The sequence below is a fragment of the Pinus tabuliformis genome, chromosome 3_1 (assembly GCF_031772625.1).
Source record: "Pinus tabuliformis cultivar Carrire ecotype Pingquan chromosome 3_1, CPIR1, whole genome shotgun sequence".
NCBI classification, from domain to species: Eukaryota; Viridiplantae; Streptophyta; class Pinopsida; order Pinales; family Pinaceae; genus Pinus; species Pinus tabuliformis.
In genome coordinates this window covers 622312078-622326119 of record NC_142301.1, presented here as the reverse complement: position 1 = coordinate 622326119, position 14042 = coordinate 622312078, and the positions used below count along the sequence as shown (strand labels likewise).

The 14042-nt window shown below is 37.2% G+C and overlaps 1 protein-coding gene across 1 annotated transcript; it reads left to right on the top strand.

Moving 5' to 3' along the window:
- The first annotated feature begins 884 nt into the window (after nt 1-884).
- LOC149188567 (putative LRR receptor-like serine/threonine-protein kinase At5g48740) lies at nt 885-12206 on the top strand. Its single transcript, XM_089409996.1, has 16 exons — nt 885-1134; nt 1304-1841; nt 2072-2580; nt 2664-2790; nt 2921-2984; nt 9155-9295; nt 9395-9531; nt 9652-9723; nt 9759-9823; nt 9862-10095; nt 10228-10436; nt 10526-10652; nt 10752-10820; nt 10971-11160; nt 11353-11485; nt 11600-12206. The coding sequence occupies exons 1-16, from the start codon at nt 1044-1046 to the stop codon at nt 11933-11935; spliced, it is 3042 nt and encodes a 1013-aa protein (XP_089266122.1). The 5' UTR covers nt 885-1043; the 3' UTR covers nt 11936-12206.
- The last annotated feature ends 1836 nt before the right edge of the window (nt 12207-14042 follow it).

Below are 14042 nucleotides of genomic sequence, written 5' to 3'. Positions count from 1 at the left end.
ATATATGAATCCTCTACCTTCACAATTACTAAAAAGATATTGGTGAGATATTCCATAAAAATTAAATCAATTTTTTAATAAATAAAAAATACTTTTAATATAAGATGTGAAATTTATATAATACTAGTTAGATTTATCTATCAAATCTCAAAATAGATTAAATTTATTTTCTCTTCAAAAAGTTTACAATTCAAAAAATGTAATTTAGCTCCAAAATTAATAAATCCTAAATTAAAATAAATCTATACCGATTATAAAATATTAATAAATTTCCTCATTATAATGGTAAATGAAAGTGTTAATAAGTTTATGCATTCTATAAAATGAAGTGAAATAAAAAAAGAGGAGGATGTTAAACGGTTCTTCGTTAAAAAGTTTAAGGATTCTTAGTTAAAAGGACGGCCTCATCTACTAAATAGTTCATAAAAATATGAGCGAATATCTACGTCATATAATGCAGTGGAAAAGTTTCCGTGGATTCAATTATTGGAGCTTTATTTTCTTCAATTGACTACACTGAAAGGTCGTAAAAAAATTATGCCATGATAAATTCTAAAGTGGGAAATTTCAAGGCTGGAGGCATCATCCACAGAGCACTTTCCATGATTCCGTTCATGTCATATCTTCAGAATTAAACGACCAATCACACAGAAAATCATCCACAGAGCACTTTCCAGGATTCCGTTCATGTCATATCTTCACAATTAAACGACCAATCACACAGAAAATCATCCACAGAGCACTTTCCATGATTCCGTTCATGTCATATCTTCACAATTAAACGACCAATCACACAGAAAATAGAGAATCCTTCCACTTAATTATTGTTCACCTGCACCGACATGTCACACATGCGGTCATCCGAGCAAGATGAAAATAACACTCTTCTGAAAGAAGCAGCTTAAGTACCTTCCACACAATTTACAGATAGAAGAAGGTAAAGAGGAGGAAAAGGAAGGCTGGTTCAGAAATAAGATAAATAGCACTTCTTAGTCGTCTTCTTCTGAGATAAGCAGATTAAGCACCTTCCAGTCGGTGGAACGATGGCCAAAATTCGTTACGGTAAATTGGGCAATTTGTTAGCGCCATTTGGCGTGTTCTTAAGTTTGTTGACTGCGATTAGTGCTCAACCAGGTAAGAAAGGTGTAAAATTTGGTCAGGAGTGCGCTCCTACTAAGAGCGTGAAGTTTTTCCGTTTTCTCTAATCTATACCGTCTTCCTCTAATATCTTGTATTTTTAAGCGCTTATCGATTGACTTTTGGCAAGATATTTTTTATTAATCATTATCTAGCGATGTGGCAGGATTTCTTAGCATCAGTTGTGGAGGGGAAACGAATCACACTGCGGAAAACAATATAACATGGGTCACTGATGCGGAGTACATAAACGTGGGTAGAGCAGTCGACATAGGGAACGCCTCCTCTTCTTATGGTACTTACTTGCATTCTCTACGCTTCTTTCCAATGCCCCTCATCAAGTCTTGCTATAAATTGCCCGTGACACCCGAGGTGCCTTATGTCTTAAGATTGTGGTTCGACATTGGAGTTTACAATGGATTCCAAAATGGGTCAAGCTTCCAATTCTCTATTGAGACACAGGGTATGTTGCATGTGACAAACGTTACAGCCGCATATGGAGATAATCCATTAGGTTATCACAGAATATTGGTCAGTTCTGGCAAGGTGCTTCACATTTGCTTGATTAGAACCTCTTTGCGTGATGATCCCTTTATCTCTGCTATCGAATTGAGGAGGTTACAAGATGGCATGTATGAACAGGCGAAGCCGGGAACAATGTTTTTGACAGCTTTTTATAATGTAGGTGGAAATTCTTGGGTTAGGTGAGCATTTTGAACATTATATGTAAATTTACTATTTAGTCATAATCAACTAGCTAGTTAATGGTAATCGGTTTTAATATCTCTTTATAAATTTATATTCAATTTATATCAAATTACGACATACGGATCTGACATGTGAAAACCAATTTCGATTATCGCTATGGAGTAGTTGTGAATATTTCTTTTGTCAAAGGATTAAGTTGAATAGCTTTGTATGGTTAATTGTGCAGGTATCCTCAGGACCAATTCGACCGCGTCTGGTATGTATTAGATGATTCATTTTTAAATACAGATAGCAAAGATGTACGACGTGTAAGTTCGCATAACGCTATTTCAACAAGTGATACCAAGGACCTTCCTCCAACCGCTGTCATGCAAACGGCGTGGGTTGGAAACGGCTCGGACATCATTTCAATCACAATAGAATCAACTCCCCAAGGGACTAAATCATTGTTACTGCTGTATTTTGCTGAGATCGAGACACTCAATTTGTCGGAATCCAGATCCTTTTACGTCGAGATAACTGGTCAAGAACAGTCTCAAGCCACTACTCTCATGCGCTCTAAAACCATTACTCTCGCACGCAATCATTCCGCTCTAGAAAAGACATTCCTCCCGGATCAAATTCAATATGATTTTAACGTTATTAAGGCCCCTAACTCCAACCGTCCTCCTATACTCAACGCTTTCGAGTATCATTGGCTAGCTTACACAGATCGGCCAACAAATTCTCATGACAGTAAGTTGAATGAGTAGAACTTCTTATACTGAAATTACAGCAATTATTATTCAATGCCTAATCCAGTAGTTCTTAAACTGCAGTTTACGCTCTTGACGCTCTCAAAAGGAGTTTTGACATAAAGGATTGGATTTCCGATCCTTGTTATCTGGTCGAGTGGGAAGGAATTGGCTGCGATAACAGCTCTTCCGACATAAGAATTTCGAAACTGTAAGCTTAATTCGTTGATTTGTTTCCATGTCGAATTGTATAGTTGAATTTGTAAGAGCTCACGAAACTTTGTTGCTGGCAGCTGTTATAGTTGAATTTGTAAGAGCTCACGAAACTTTGTTGCTGGCAGCTGTTTGTCTGGAAAAAATCTTACAGGATTGCTACCTAAAGATATGGCACTGTTGACAGCATTAGTTAATCTATAAGGAGAATTCTACCTTTTCTCCAATAGCCCCTAATTAGCGGTTCGGAATGAGACAGAAATTTTGTAGATTCAATGCTTATTATAAAAAATGTTGATCTCCTCCTGGTGGATTATTTATACTGTGGTCGATATGTTTCCGATTATTCCTCTCACGGAAATGATCGGCGGTTAATAAGTGTTGGAATTTTCTGATAAATCCCATAACAAACAGACAAAAATCGCACTCTGTTTTTACACAGAAAAACAGAAAAATTCGCTTGCTGGAAACGGTGTTTCAGCAACACAGTTTTTTTTCAGTTGCTGAAACAGGTGTTTCAGCAACGCTGATCGTCGTGTTTCAGCAACGTAAACTTTTGACGTCAAGTAATTTTTGAGTTACGAGGTGTTTCAGCAACGGTGACGGTGTAACAGCAACAGGAAAAATTTAACTTGTATTTATCAAAATAAACTAACTATTACAGATTTGTCTTCCTCATACAGAGGGAATTTCAAAACTTGTATTGCTGAACATCTACTTCAGAAATTCACTAAGGAACGATTCTGTTCCACACAGATGAACATAAAAAACAAATTACATTCAAATTTCTGCACTGCTGTGCATTTCACTGTTCTGAAATTATTCTTCTTCCTCTTCACGCTGCTGCGTGCTTTCCTCTGCTCTGTGTGATTCTTCAGCTGCTGCTGCTGCTTCTACTAACATTAAAACATAACTGCTGTGCGGTATTTATATGCTGAAAGATATCTGATTAAAACAATAAAATATTACAAAATATATTTTAATGTTTATCTCAGAATTTATTGCAGCAAGGCGGTGATGCCTTTATCAAAAACAAGTCGGCTGTCTGCAGGGGAAATCAACTGAAACTTTAATGCATATTAATGTCCAGAAATATCAAAGGCGACTTTGCTGCACCGAACACCTTTAACATTTACTGCAAATCAGATTCATGTACAGCTGTTCATTGTTGCAGTTGGAATTAAATTCCAACACTCCCCCTTAATTTCAACTGCTGCATACCCAGACATTTTCTGAAATGATCAAAACCTTTCTTTGCTAATGGTTTTGTCAAGATGTCTGCAAGCTGATCCTTTGTTCTGCAGTGCTGCAAAAAAATCTCACCATTGTTAACCAATTCACGTATGAAGTGATATTTGGTGTCTATGTGCTTTGTTCTTTTATGAAAAACAGAGTTTTTAGACAATGCTATTGCTGAGCTATTGTCACAGTAAATGGTTGTGCCATTTTCTTGTTCATGACACAAATCTTTGAGAACTCTTCTCAACCATACTGCTTGGCATGCTGCTGCTATTGCTGCCACATACTCTGCCTCTGCTGTTGATAAAGCCACAACTGGTTGCTTCTTGGAATCCCATGAGATGGCTCCCGATCCCATATGAAACACATATCCCGATGTGCTTTTTCTATCATCAACACTTCCAGCCCAATCACTGTCAGTGTAACCTGTCAACATGAAACTTTCAGAAGAGGAGTATAAAATACCAAACCCCTTCGTTCCATTCACATACCTTAGAATTCTCTTGGCTGCCTGCCAATGAGTCTCTTTCGGTCTTTCCATAAATCTGGAGATTAAACTCACAGCGTGCATAATGTCCGGCCTAGTTGCAGTCAAGTACATAAGGCTGCCAACTATGCTCTTGTACAATTTTGGATCAAAATATTTGCTGCTGTCTTCTTTGGTTAATTTCAGCCCCACTACTGTTGGAGTCACAGCAGCCTTGCTGTTCTGCATGTTGAATCTCTTCAAAACAGCTTCTACATATTTATCTTGAGAAATGAAAACACCATTTTCACTTTGGTCTACTTCAATTCCAAGAAAATATCTTAAGAAGCCTAAGTCAGTCATTTCAAATTCACTTTTCATGACTGCTTTAAAATCAGCAATGAGAGAAGCATCATTGCTAGTAAAAATCAGATCATCTACATATAAAACAACAATAATAATCTTACCGTCATTCTGCTTTATGTAGAGTGTGGGTTCACCATCACACTTAGCAAACCCATTCTCAATCAGATAAGCATCAATTCTGCTGTACCATGCTCTTGGAGCTTGCTTCAGCCCATAAAGAGCCTTCTTCAGTTTACAAACTTTATGCTCTTGTCCTTCAACTTCATAGCCCGGAGGTTGATCAACATAAACCTCTTCTTTTAACACTCCATTCAGGAATGCAGATTTAACATCCATCTGATAAATCTTCCATTTGTGTTGTGCTGCAATAGACAACATTGTTCTGACTGTTTCCATCCTTGCTACTGGTGCAAAGGTTTCATCATAGTCTCTGCCTTGTTGCTGCTTGTAGCCTTTCACAACAAGCCTTGCTTTGTGCCTGTCAATCTTACCTTCAGCATTACTTTTGGTCTTATAAACCCACTTAACTCCAATGGCATCCTTGCCTTCAGGGAGGTCCACTAACTCCCATGTTTTACTCTTCTCAATTGCACCAATTTCTTCATTCATTGCTTCAATCCATTTATCTTCATTTACAGCATCTTCAAAATGGATTGGGTCATCAATATGACAATACAAAGCAAATAATGAATTCAGACCGGTATTGTTACTTACCTCTCCTTGTTCATAAATCTCACTCAGATTTCTGAATCTTGGTCTTCTTGGTGTGCTTGGAGTTCCATCCGAACTTGAGGGTGTATTTGATCCCTGTGGTGTTTCAGCAGTTGCTGTTTGTGGTGTAACAGCACCTGTTCTTCCTGGACTTCTCAAGGCTGTTCGGATTCCAGCTTGTGGTGTGGTTTGTTGTACTTGCTGTGGTGTAGGAGGAGCCACCAAGGAAGGATTATTTGCTGTTGTCCCTTCCTCTTCTTCTTCATGAGACACTATTGTCTTCACATTCACTGTTTTTTCCAAGCTTCCATCCCAAGCTTCATCTTCAATGAACTGCACATCTCTACTTATTATTAATTTCTTGGTGGATGGATTATAGAGTTTGTATGCTTTTGACTCATCACAATAGCCAATAAAGACACACTTCTCCCCCTTACTATCAAGCTTTTTTCTTAGCTGATCTGGTACATGTGCATATGCCACACAACCGAATACTCTCATGTGAGTGACAGTTTGCTTTTGACCACTCCATGCCTCTTCTGGTATTCTGTTCATGACAGCTTTAGTTGGGCATCTATTCAAGATGTAAACTGCGCAAGTAACAGCTTCTGCCCAATACTCATACGGCAAGTGTTTTGCCTTCAGCATACTTCTGACCATGTCAAGAATGGTCCTATTCTTTCTTTCAGCAACACCGTTTTGCTGAGGTGTATACCTTGCTGTGAACTGCTTTTGTATGCCATTCTCTCTGCAAAAACGCAGAAATTCTTGGGAGATGTACTCTCCTCCTCTATCTGTTCTGAGCACTTTGATATAATGCCCACTCTGCTTTTCAACAAGAGTTTTGAAGTGGCGGAATTTCTCAAACACTTCACTCTTCTGTTTCAGCATATACACCCATGTCTTTCTGGTGTAATCATCAATAAAAGTTAAAACATATCTATTTCCAGCAAATGATGGTATTTTCATCGGTCCACACACATCAGAATGAACAATTTCCAATGGTGCTTTTGCCCTTATACTCTTTCCTGCTGGAAAGCTTTCTTTATGTTGCTTGCCCAAGATGCAGCCTTCACAAAGGCTGTCCGGTTTCTCAATCAACGGCAATCCCTTTACCATGCCCTTTATGTGCAACAGATTCAGGCCTTCGAAATTGAGATGTCCAAATCTCAAATGCCACAACCAATTCACATCTTTCACCTGTTCTTGAAAGATTTCTTGTGTTACAGCCGCAATAGTTCTGCCTTCCTTCAAATCTGCCCTGAGTTTGAGAGGAAACATTCTATTGCTGGTCATCTGCACCTGTGCAATGATCTTCTTACTTGGAGGTATGTCTCTGATAGTACACAAATCATCTTTGAAGAACACGTTGTAACCTTTGTTCATGAGCTGTCCAATGCTCAAAAGATTACATTTCAGACCAGGTACATAGTATACAGCTTGCACAGTCATCTGTTCTCCATTTTTTGCTCGGATATTGACACTGCCCTTACCCTTGACAGTTATCTTATCATCAGTCCCTGTTGTTACCTCAGATTTCACATCTTCATCCAGATTGGCAAACATTGCAATATTTCCAGTCATGTGATTACTACAACCTGAGTCTAAGAACCAAAAATCATCTTGTTTGTCTTGTGCTATGTTACATGTTAACAGCACATTCTTTGGGTTCTTATCTTCTTCATTTGCAAAATTAACATTCTGCCTATTGTTCATGTCATTTTGTTTTTTCTTGCATTCATTGGCATAGTGCCCAAATTTTTTACAATAATGACATTGGACTTGGGATTTGTCATACCTTTGTCCATGAGCTTGTTGTTTGCTTGAACCTTCAGCTTGGTTCTGATTGCAGCTCCTTCCGCTTGTGCTAGCTAGATAATTTCTGCCTCTGTTTTGGCTTCTTCCACGACCTCTGTAATTTGCTCTGCCTCCACCTCTTCTTTGGCCAAAAGACATCTGAGCCTTGAATGCTTTCTCAAAAGAGGAATCTGTTCCTCTACTCAGTCTGTGTTCATGAGACAACAGAGAAGCACTCAGCTCATCTACCGTGAACTGTGAGAGATCTTTTGTTTCTTCTATTGCCACCACAATAGATTCAAACCTTGAGGGTAAACATCTCAAGATTTTCTCTACAATCCTTCTGTCTTCAAGAATCTCACCATGAGATCTTATCTGGGTTATCAAGCCAATAACCTGAGTGAAGAATGAATCTATTGTATCAGATTCCTGCATGCTGAGATTTTCAAAGTCTCTCCTCAACATCTGCAACTTTACAGTCTTCACCTTCTCCATGCCTTGATAGACAGTTTGGAGAATATCCCATGCCTCTTTGGACTTCTTTGCTGCTGCAATCCGCGGAAAAACACTTTCATGTACTGATTGGAAGAGGAAAAAGAGGGCTTTGGCATCCTTCTTTCTGTCACCCTTCAACTGGTCTCTTTCTGCTGCTGTCAAAGCAGCCAGTGCTGTTGCATCTGCAGGTTCAGCATAACCTGTTTCAACCAGCTCCCATATTCCTTGAGAAGAAAACAATGCTTTCATTGTTATGGACCAATAATTGTAATTTTTCCCATTAAACTGAGGCAGTTGGGGATTTGTCAAACCTGTTCCAGCATCTGCCATCTTAACCTGTACTGGTAAAGAAAAGATACTGACTGTATTTTGAAAAACAAGCAAAAACTTTCTCTGCTAGAAAAATCCTGCTCAACAAACTTCTTACAGCTCCTACAGTGAAAAACAATCTCTGTTTTTGACTCACTGAGTGCCTAGACTAGCTCTGATACCATGTTGGAATTTTCTGATAAATCCCATAACAAACAGACAAAAATCGCACTCTGTTTTTACACAGAAAAACAGAAAAATTCGCTTGCTGGAAACGGTGTTTCAGCAACACAGTTTTTTTTCAGTTGCTGAAACAGGTGTTTCAGCAACGCTGATCGTCGTGTTTCAGCAACGTAAACTTTTGACGTCAAGTAATTTTTGAGTTACGAGGTGTTTCAGCAACGGTGACGATGTAACAGCAACAGGAAAAATTTAACTTGTATTTATCAAAATAAACTAACTATTACAGATTTGTCTTCCTCATACAGAGGGAATTTCAAAACTTGTATTGCTGAACATCTACTTCAGAAATTCACTAAGGAACGATTCTATTCCACACAGATGAACATATAAAACAAATTACATTCAAATTTCTGCACCGCTGTGCATTTCACTGTTCTGAAATTATTCTTCTTCCTCTTCACGCTGCTGCGTGCTTTCCTCTGCTCTGTGTGATTCTTCAGCGGCTGCTACTGCTTCTACTAACATTAAAACAGAACTGCTGTGCGGTATTTATATGCTGAAAGATATCTGATTAAAACAATAAAATATTACAAAATATATTTTAATGTTTATCTCAGAATTTATTGCAGCAAGGCGGTGATGCCTTTATCAAAAACAAGTCGGCTGTTTGCAGGGGAAATCAACTGAAACTTTAATGCATATTAATGTCCAGAAATATCAAAGGCGACTTTGCTGCACCGAACACCTTTAACATTTACTGCAAATCAGATTCATGTACAGCTGTTCATTGTTGCAGTTGGAATTAAATTCCAACAATAAGTGCCCCACTTGGAACATAGATTTTGATGCCGCGAAGGGCCACGGTGTCTCGTTGAATATTATATCAGATAATGATAATCTCTATGCAGCATTTACTAATCTGTGTTTAAATTGGCAGGTCACTTGACAATAATCACTTGATGGGATCCTTACCAAATTTCTCCAATTTAACTAGGTTGGAGAGACTGTAAGTTTCTTTTCAATACGAAATTGCTAGTTTGTCGACTTTAAGTTATCATGCATTTTCGAAAAAAGGAAAATTTACTTCGGTTATTATGCCAGATATTTACATAACAACAACCTGAATGGTACTGTTCCAGCGTGGTTATCTGAACTGAGAAACCTTAAAGAGTTGTACGTCTTCCTGTCTTCTCCTTTTTCAATTTATATATTTTCAGGTTCTTTTTCAAGGTTAAAACTAATTAACTAATAGTTTTCATACTGCAATATTTTTGAATTTATTGATTGTCACAGAAATATACAGAACAATAATTTCAGCGGTGTAATTCCCGCCCAACTTCTGCACAATTGCTCGTTGAAACTCAAGTACTGATATCCTATTCTATGTTCCTTATGTTTAGACGCAAACCACATATTAGGATTTCGAGGTTCAGAATTTCTTCTCATATTTTTATAATAAAAAATGGTACGGATAATAATTATGATTTAACTGATAGTTCGAAGTAACCTTACACCTGAAAAATCTCTCTTTGATGTGCTGCAGTTATTCGGTCAACCCCCACTTACGTATGGAGAAGAGGAAATGTACTTTGAAGAATTCAAAAAATAATAACTGGAAGGTTGTCATGGCAACAACACTAGGTAGAATTCTAATTATCGCCTTAGGGTTGATCGTCGGTGTTGTGGTCTGTCCTGCTAAATTCAGGAGGAAAGAAGGCGGCGTTGTCAAGGAAAGCGGTAGGGTGGAAAAGGGACGATATCCCTCCTTGTACCAATGTCAACATTAGAAATATTATAATAGGATACAGATATAATTATAATTGTGCTTTTACTGTTTTACTAACATTACCTTGCCTGCGAGGATTGCAGATAGCTCGAGGATTAACGTGCCAAATCCAACAAATTGCCTGGCCTTTACTCTAGATGAGATGACAACTGCTACAGAAACATTTAGTCGGGAGATTGGACGAGGGGGATTTGGATCTGTGTTCTTTGGTAAATTGCCGGAAGGAAAAGAGATCGCAGTTAAAAAGTTGTCATTGTTCTCCCACCAGGGAGTTGACGAATTTCTGAATGAGGTAATGCTCAAATATTACCATGTAATACGATTCAATTTGGATCCAATCTAAGAAAGAAAGTTTTTACTGTGCATGTATCTCATGAACAGGTGGATCTTCTTTCCAGAATCAATCATAGGAATTTAGTATCTTTACTAGGCTACTGCAATGAAACCAGAGAGGTTATGCTTATCTACGAGCACATGTCAAAAGGGTCCCTGAGGGACCATCTTTATGGTAAATGGTAAATTTCATTGTTTGAAGATATTTTTGTTTCAGTAGATAGAATAGCAAGGCAGCCGACAATTAGCATCTGGTTCTCGTTTACATTTCCAGGTCCTAGAGCAGAAAACTCCCAACTAACTTGGAAAGCAAGACTCAAAATAACGTTAGATGCAGCACAAGGTAAATCTCTTTATCATTTTGATGTACACTAGATTTGTATGATGTAAACGTTCGTTGTTTGAAGTATTGGTTACTGTGAAAATGCATATAGACAAATCATGGGTAACCATATATCTCATCTGATCAACCTGCGATTTACATATTGTGAAGGTCTGGAATACCTACACCTGGGTTGTACCCCCATGATAATTCACAGGGACGTCAAGACCGCTAACATCCTTTTAGACGGCAATTTGACTGGGAAAGTAGCGGATTTCGGTCTTTCAAGGATGACAATTGATGGACAGGCTACTCATGTTACCACTGCAGTGAAAGGAACATTCGGATACCTCGATCCAGAGTATATAACTTGCTCTCTTTGCAATGTTTTTTTACCTTAGAATGATTAAGAGTGCATGCAAATTTTGCACCGTACTTGATTTGATTTTTTCTAGTCGTAACGAACTTTAAATTAATTATTTTAGAGGACATTCAATTACATTTTTTTATTTCCACTGTGCTTCAATAGCTGAATTTCTATGGGGAACCACAGGTATTACAGCACTCAAATGTTGACAGAGAAGAGTGATGTGTATAGTTTTGGTGTGGTTCTACTAGAAATCATATGCGGTAGACCACCCATAGATATTAAACTCGCGGAAGAGGACATAAACATCATTCGATGGGTAAGGAATCTTCTCTTCAATCATCCAAAATATAAATATTTTAGAGCGCTGGCAGTGCAATGCTTCAGTGCATGTTAGACTACACACTAACGAAAATTATGGGCATATTCACAGGCGACACCGTATATACTAGATGACGATGTTGGCAAAATAAGAGAGATCATAGACAAGAGGTTGGACGGAAGATACGACATGAAATCCATGACTCGTGTTGCCAAACTAGCCATGAGATGTGTTCAGGTGGAACGCTCTTCTAGACCGAGCATGAGTGAGGTAGTGGCAGAGCTCAGAGAGGCTCTCAAACTCGAGGATATTATAGCTTCTGTTTCAGTTTCAGAGGAGATTGGCATCGAAGGTGGGGATTTGGTGGCTGGCAGGGTGGAGTCTAGTAAACGCAGAGGAATGGAGTGGAGCGATAACAGCTCCAACATTCCACTAGTAGGAAGATAAATTAGCACGCTTTGGATATGGATTGAAGGATAGGGGTGAGCCACGGGAATCTAAGGCTTATGGTTCAGAGGTGATAATCAAGCTTATATGAAAACGGCATACTTTGTCGCCTTCCATGTTAAAATATAAATTGTATGGATTTTTGCCACCGTCAAATTCTAAAAAGCTGTAATTTGTACAAAGTACATTGCACGTAATCAGTATAAAAAACGGATTTTAGTATTTAATCCACATACAATATTGTGTTGATTTCCACACATGAACTCGCAGGCATGTATATCTGTCAAAATACAATATGAAACATAAAATATTTTGGGCTGTGAATAGACACATCCCAACAAAAATTTCGCACAAATTTGATACTAAGCAAAATATGATGTTTATAAAATACATGATTATTTAGTGCATGGATCTGGGGCAGTAGGATGCCACGCACCTGCGCATATAAAAAGTAAGTTTTATTGAAGATTGTAATGAGATGTGATATCAGTTTTGACAAATATGTAATATATGTAAAAAAGAAGTTCGATAAATGCTTTCTTTTGGAACTAGCGCTTCTCATTTTAAAAAATATTTAATGTAAATATAACTCAATGGCACCTATTTTTTTTGAAATCAACTGCCAACCTGTACTGGTTTCCCTGCAAATTTAGAATGCAGTTTACATATTAGTAGGTTATACTTTATAGGTTTTTGGAGGTTTTGTTTATTTATTTTCCAATTTGATTAGTTTAAAATTGGGCATAGATGGGTCAGACTCTCAAATTTGAATTCTAAATATTCTAGACAATTCATATAGAGTTTTTCAGATATTGAATTCATATCTATATTAAAAAAGCCAATTTAAAAAAAAACAAAAAACCAAACCTATCCGCTGGCTAAAAACTCCAAAAACAAATAAATATTTAACCACGCTTATTATTAGTATCATTGATGAGAATAAAGGTATCCACATCAAACTGTCATCTTGTACAGATTTTAACATTTGCATCGTTTGGCAGTTCCAACTCACTTTACGTCATAGTAGCCTAGAATAAGGGTATTTATTATTTTATAATGTACATGGATGTTTATAGGTAGACTGCTGAGGAATTGTTCCCACTGTTAAAAGTGGTTTGGCAAAAAAATTTGCCGTAGTAATGTTTGAATCTTGTTTGTGATGGTTGAAATAGATTCAGCACCATCAAAACCTGTAAAGCACCCAAAATATTGAAATTTGATAGCTATAATTTGAATTTAGAAAAATTCCTACATTTTATCAAAATATGGTCAGAATTTCCATAATTTTCAATCTGATTAAATTAAAAGAATTGTTTATATTACATTGATTTTCTGTATATTACCTTTGCCCTGTTAGCGAGGAGTAATCCAATTTTTGGATAATCAGGGAACGATTCAAAGTTAATAAGTTTGTGTATTTTGAAATTGGAAAGAGTTTCTAAATTAAATAATTGGAATAATTACTCTATATTTTTTATTTTTTTAATCTCAATCATCAAAAATTAAAATAGCAAGAAAATCAACCACAATTATAACCAGTGACACTTTGCCGAGGTTTGTGTGCAGTCGATAGGTATTGGATGCAAAGGAAAAGGATCTGAAACTCACTAGGTATATTTATCCTCTGCAATTTATGCCGCTGAACATGCAAAGACCAATGGGTTATTCCTAAAATTCGATGTCTTCTATGTGAAACTTAAATGAGAGAGATTCAGATTTTTTGTTTGCGGCATTATCCTTTCAAATTTTAATGCCTGTCAGCATCAACAAAATATACGATTTTATTGACTTATTTTCAAAGAATTTTTCATCACAAGGGCTCATGTGATTTTCTTTCGTTTCATTTCAGGCTCTATGGGATTGGAATCTACATTTCAAATAAAAATGAGTTAAGGGTTCACACATCTTATTGATTTCTGGTTTTGAATGTGTAAAATAGATGCAATTTTTTCTTTTTTCAAAACAAAATGTCATTTAGGGCTTTAAAAACTGTCAAAAATAATAAATTGTTTTACAATTAAGGAAACTGAAAGAAAGAATGGTGGGGTCCAAGTGGAATAGGCGAGTAGCCACCAATATCCACTTGGATCACCCAACCAAAGTTGTC